The sequence below is a fragment of the Nicotiana attenuata genome, unplaced genomic scaffold (genome assembly GCF_001879085.1).
Source record: "Nicotiana attenuata strain UT unplaced genomic scaffold, NIATTr2, whole genome shotgun sequence".
Taxonomy (NCBI): Eukaryota; Viridiplantae; Streptophyta; class Magnoliopsida; order Solanales; family Solanaceae; genus Nicotiana; species Nicotiana attenuata.
The window spans coordinates 395,732-402,133 of NW_017670373.1; the positions used below are offsets into that span (position 1 = coordinate 395,732).

The 6,402-nt window shown below is 39.7% G+C and overlaps 1 protein-coding gene across 1 annotated transcript; it reads right to left on the reverse strand.

Moving 5' to 3' along the window:
* Positions 1-4,296: 4,296 nt before the first annotated feature.
* LOC109238532 (histone H3.2-like) lies at positions 4,297-4,707 on the reverse strand. Its single transcript, XM_019405006.1, has one exon. It carries the CDS (start codon positions 4,705-4,707, stop codon positions 4,297-4,299), a length of 411 nt encoding a protein of 136 aa, XP_019260551.1.
* Between the last annotated feature and the right edge of the window lie 1,695 nt (positions 4,708-6,402).

Here is a 6,402-nt window from a genome sequence, read left to right on the forward strand (position 1 = left end):
CATTGGGAGCGGGAGCTTAAACCCCAACTTGAAGGGGTAGGCGTAAAAGACGCAGTATCCCCTACGGTCGGTGTGGACCCTCTCCTCGTTTCTAGCGAGAATGACGTCAGCATAGCCAGGGATGACCCCCTGTCCCCGCAGTCGAGACATCCCAATCTCCCCCATTAATGGGGCTTCATCCACCTGATCCTCCCCACCATCGACGGTGAAATCAGTCATCGGAACTCCGGGCAGAGATACTATCTCGTCAACCGACGGAGCTTCATCGGTCTCCACCAGTTCTGCACCGCCCATCGCCGGAATTGGCCCCTCGGTCACCGGTGAATTAACCGAAAGATCCGTCGGAAGAACGTTTTGGGAAGAAATGCCTGCCATTGTTGATACAATAACGAGAAAGAAACGAAGTTCGGGGGATGAAGACGAAGGTGAAACAGCAGTAAGAAAATCTTCTTCAGAATCTCTCTCAGACAAGCAATAAGAATATGAAAAATGAATGCCTCAGCCTTTATTTATAGGCAATACAAGTGGCCTTCATGCATCCCAACAGCCACCATTAACTACATGACCAACCGCACGCCGGTTCGATTCCATAGGAATGTGCGTCATTATGACAGGCTCCATAAAGCAGCCTTGCAATCACCCGTCGGCGTCTCGCCCTCGAAATGGTCATAACGACCTATGAATGCTAAGGAGGTGCTCCTTGCGCCCTAGAAAATTTTTGACACTGCCGAGCACGTATCAAGCGTGCCCTCATTCCCCTCGGCCGCACAACATACGACCCGTCCGCCATGGTCGACGGGTATGCATCCAAAACAAACGTAAGGATCAGAGCACAATGCAGCTCGACCTCACTCGAAGTAAGTTAAAAGGTCAAGCGCCTTCGCCCAAGAGGAGAGTTCGACCTCGATCAAACGATGACTTGATAGCCCAATAACAGGATACTAATACTCTACAAGGCTAAGGGCCATCGCCAAAAAGAATTCGGCCTCGACCGAAGCAACAGTTGACATCCCCATCCGTGTTTCTCAAACTACAGCCAATGGAATCCACTCATCGAGCTCGGCCAAGGCCCGACCTCGATAAGCGGAGGGACTAACTGTATGGGTCAGAATCCGACCCCACGATAATTAACGAGGCTAATCCCGTCTTAAGCTAATTCATGATTAATTAGTGGCACGACCACTCAGAATTAACGATATTCAACCCGCATCTGGTTCGATCAGCAAGGCCATGGCCTATCCGCCACCATAAAGGCGAAATCCCAACGTGGTCACGGCCACTTATTGCCAGCTCACGAAGCCCACACCTATAAATACCAAGAGAGGGAACCCTAGAAAGGGGGCTTCTTCAGGACCACTATACAGAGAGAGACAATTGACAATGATACCTAAAATTATGGGCAAGAGGAACACCATTGTAAGGCTCTGAACCTCTTCATGGAGAGGCAATAAAGGCTTCCAATGTTTCTCCCCCTAATCCTGAGTATTTATTTTCGTTCCTTTCTTTTGGTCCAACGGATTATTATGGTTTGATATGATTTTCCCTTGATTTATTTATATTATTTTATACTCATAAGGTATGTAATAACTTTTGAGTCAAACATTACTGAATCTGGAAAAACACAGTGTTGGTGATGAAGAAATCGACAACGCTAGTGATATAGAAGAAGATGAAGAAGTCGGCAGTAGTGGCGGTGCTGAGTTCTCTGTTGATGATCTCCATCATACGGAGAAGAATTCTCCTAGGTCTCAAGAAGTTGATTGAGAAACACGTCATATTCTTGGGCGACAAGGAAACTACAACATCAGTAAGACCGAATCTACTGTAATGAAGGTAAAACTAAGTTTGAAGAAGACTCGGGACATTGACAACAAGGTTCAACACAAACATGTTGATAGTGATAAAGAAAAGAATACAAAAGCAGTAAAGTGTCAGTCTGATAATACTAAAAGCAAGAACATGAGTTGTGTTACGGGATCGACAACCAAGAAATCTCCTGGATATTTTCGAAAGATGAACGAAGATATCAGCCATGTAGAAGAAAAACAACATTCCCCACAGATTAAGAAGCTTGAGGGAGGAGACCAAGTAAAGAAAAAGAGCAAGTGCAGTGTAATTACAAGGCCAATGTGAAAAGTAACACAAAGTTCTACAGTTGCAAGACCAAAGGAAAAAGCTACACAATGCTCTACAGTTGCAAGACCAATGCAAAAAACAATACAAAGCATCATAGATATGAAGAGTTCGGAAATGAAGTTTGAATCAAGTAAAAGAAAATTTGAGGAAAGGGTTGCAGAGCAAAACAAAGCAAAGAGAAGGATCATAATGGTGGACTTTCATGATATGCCTAAACCTGCTAAAGATTCGTGTGCTCCCAAACGTTGTTGGGATAGGAGGAGGTTTTGAGCGAGATTCCAATTCGATTTCTTTTCTTTCCTTTTTGTCTTAGTAATTGTTAAGAGTTTCATCATTCACTTCATTTTTTTATTGAGCGTTGTGTATGCCCATTATATGTCTGGATGATCTTTTACTTTGAAATAGAAAATTTACTATCAAAATTTAGAAGAGAAAAAAACTCGAAGAATCATGTATTCATTCCCTTCATGTAGGTTATACAGCTTTGATGTGGTTCCCGTGTGTATTTGGTTCCAAAGCGGTCATTTTATTGCTACTTTTTTGTATCAGTGCTTTACTATGCTTTCAAGTATCATTCTTTGTTTAAAACTCAGAGTTGCTTCACTGTCTTTATCCTCTTAATTGATCTCTTGTGTATTCCTGTTTTTCCTTGCAAGGAAGATATGGTCTTTGGTTTAGCTATCTTTCTTACCTAATTAAGATTTGACAATAATCAATCTTTTTCTTGTTGCTATTAGTAAATTCATGTAGTTGCAACAACAGGTGAGGTTGATAGTTGAAATCCTCCAAGATTTAGCATCTGTGTGCCTTTGTTAATTGTTTTAGTACTTAAGTAACTAGAAGAGTAGATTTCATACCTCCGAGGCAGATTGGTTTCCAACTTGGGAAATATTATAAGCTCAAGGAGATGTTTAACAGGTTGGGAAAGTTTATATTAAATTTTCAACTCATGGTTGCATTTAACAGAGTTTGTGTAGCATCAAAGGTTACTTACACGAACTTGCTACAGATGCTTTCAAGTTATCAGGATGATGGTTCCATTTTACATCTAAAACATGAGATGGTTGCTTACAGACCAGTATTGACACATGAAATGCAGTAAACCTCTCCAGAGATAATCATCTAGCTATTCATAAAGTGAAATACATAAAGTTTCCATGTTGAAAAAATTTTGATAATTCTTTTACTATTAGTGAAGTGACACCACCCAAAATGAACTTAACAATCCATGACAGACTTAAAGTTATGGCCTCCAGTCCACTGCAGTTGTTTATTGCAAGCAAGTAGAGCAAAAATGCTGAGTGATGTTAGTAATCTAAAGAATAATGGGGCAATGCACACTGCATCCTGCAAGCATGGCTCTGGCCAGTGACAGTTTTCCACTACAGTTCTATTACTACCATTTAGTACAAGCTTTATTTTTTCGCATAAGTTAAATATCATTCAACAATGTTCAAATTGATCTGTAGGCTGCATCTTTTATCATTTTGACAGAACCTAAAGTCAAACAGAAAACTCATCAAATGGCTAATCCATATCTACAGCAGCCAAGTTCAACCTTTGATGACTAACGTGACAAAAGAAACATCTACCCTCCCACGACAATAGTAAATAAGCATTTGATAACAAACCCAAATCAATCTTAGTTTCAGATAACGATAAATAAAATTCAAAGTTTGAACAATCTCTACACCATCAATCTTAATTCCATGTTTAACTAATAGTGTCAGGACTTAGGAACTGCTAGTATTGAGTTCCATTTCCTACAAAGACATAATCTTTTTCTTTGTTTTTTGGTAGGGTGTGGAGGGTGAATATTCCATAAGCTGAATAGGAAGAGTCGAGCACAAGTAAGTAGTGAAAAAGGAGACAGTACATTAAATTTGATGTTTCTATTGAGTGCCTCCTAAATAAATAATCAAAGTATCAAACATCAAACGCAAAGTATAAACGCTAATAAGATGTAACAGCAAAATGAACGACAAATTTCATTAATAAGATTTCAAAATACTAATAAATCAGAGGTTTTACATATACTTTGATTGAAACAAGTCACTTGATTTACATCGCTAACCCTAACATTCAGCAAAAGACACAAAAACAATGCCCTAGATCAGATAACACGAATTAACCATAACCATAAGCATAACAAGCTTCACCCTAAGCTCTTTCGCCACGAATCCTCCTAGCAAGCTGAATGTCCTTGGGCATGATAGTGACCCTCTTGGCGTGAATGGCACAGAGATTTGTGTCTTCAAAGAGTCCAACAAGGTAAGCCTCAGCAGCCTCTTGTAGGGCAGCAACAGCGCTGCTCTGGAACCTCAGATCTGTCTTGAAATCCTGTGCTATTTCCCTCACCAGCCTCTGAAATGGAAGCTTCCTTATCAACAACTCTGTTGATTTCTGGTACTTTCTGATTTCCCTTAAAGCTACAGTTCCAAGACGAAAACGTTGAGGCTTCTTCACTCCACCGGTCGCCGGAGCTGACTTTCTCGCAGCTTTTGTAGCTAGCTGCTTCCTTGGAGCCTTCCCACCTGTTGATTTCCGGGCTGTTTGCTTAGTACGGGCCATTTTTGAATATGAAAGATTTTGTAGATTGGGAAATGCTTTGATTGTGAGATAATGGTGAATTTGTGGAATGTGTAATGGGGAAGTTTTATAGGAGAAAAGTGGGGGCGGGAATTTTGGGAAGAGTTTGAAATTTTTGGCGCTTGTGGTGAGTGAAAGTGAAATGTGAATGAAGTCCATTGATGGATTGAGAATTGAGATTAGGGGCAGCGTGAAATTCAAAAATAGCCAGATTTATAACTGGCCGTTCAAAAATAGCCCAGTTTCAAAAGTACTCGATATTTAACCACTTTTCATGTAAAGATAAATCTGAGGCGAAAACACTGTTCAAAACCGGGAAAATATGCCAGCATATTATGCTGGAGTTCCACCATAACTATACTTGAACTCCAGCATATTATACTGGAGTTCCAAGATAGGTATGCTGGAACTCCAGCATAATATGATGGAGTTCCAGCATAAGTACACTAGAACTCCAGCATAATATACTGGAGTTCCAGCAAGTATACCGGTCCAGCATAATATACTGGAGTTTGGATCACCGGTGCTCCAGTCTCCAGTATATTATACTGGAGCGAGCAAAGTATATCGGTCCAGCATAATATGCTGGAGTTCATACACAGGTGCACCAAACTCCAGTATATTATGCTTGATCGGTCTCTGCTGCAGCAAAATAGTGGCTATTTTTCATTGACTTGGTAAACGCTGGCTATTTTTGAATGACCAGTCCGAAAACCGGCTATACCGTGCTATTTACGGGCGGGTTTGGTCGAATATGGGCCGATCAAAATGGGTAATGCAAAAAGGATAAACTATCGAGAACATGATATTGTATAGCCGCTTTAAAAATAATAGCCGAAAAATGTGTAAAATTTATATATTTTTTGTATATATATACATTCGGTATATTATATACAAACTTTATACACTTCTCCGGCTACTAAATGTAAATAGTTTTTTGAGCGGGCTAATAGTGATAATACCCCCAAATTATCCGACCTGACCCTAATTTAATATGACTAGAAAATGAGTTAACCAACGGATAATACCATGTTATCCGTGGCTTTTTAATATAATCATTTTTAGAAGAATTCCTAATCCCCCAAGCTTGAAGTACCCCCAATTTAACTATTTACAAATGTAAAAGTTAAACACATTAGTTACCTATTGGTTATTAGTTTTCTAAGCGGATAATATGAATTTTTTTCCATATTTGACACGTTTTAAAAAGTTCATTATCCAAACCATTTTTAATGGATAATATAGATGGACAACGTCACTATCCAAATTCCATATTAGGCCGTGATGGCGCCCAACACCGTTGCTAGGCAAGCCAACACTAATCATATAGTAAATCCTCATTTATGTAGTTAGTACGTGATAACTTCCATTATAGATTTAAGAAATTTATAGTTTTAAAAACTTAAGCATATTTAAGTGAAAAGAATAAATGCGAATCTCAATCATGAAGACAAGCCAAAACATCATAATTCTACTAATGTATGTGCCAAGACCCGATGTCACAAGTGTGTGGACAATCTAGTAGAATATACAAAATCATACTATCCTACTCTTTGGAAAAGAAATAGATAGGAACATAAAGACAAAAGAGAGATTCCAGCTGCTGCAGATCGGCTGGGAAGGGCAGCTCACCGAAAAGTCTCGAGCTGAGATGACCACTCTATGCGTCGGACTGAT

Excerpts from the sequence above, each read along its gene's own strand:
- LOC109238532 (XM_019405006.1), bottom strand. The coding sequence starts at position 4,707 with ATGGCCCGTACTAAGCAAACAGCCCGGAAATCAACAGGTGGGAAGGCT.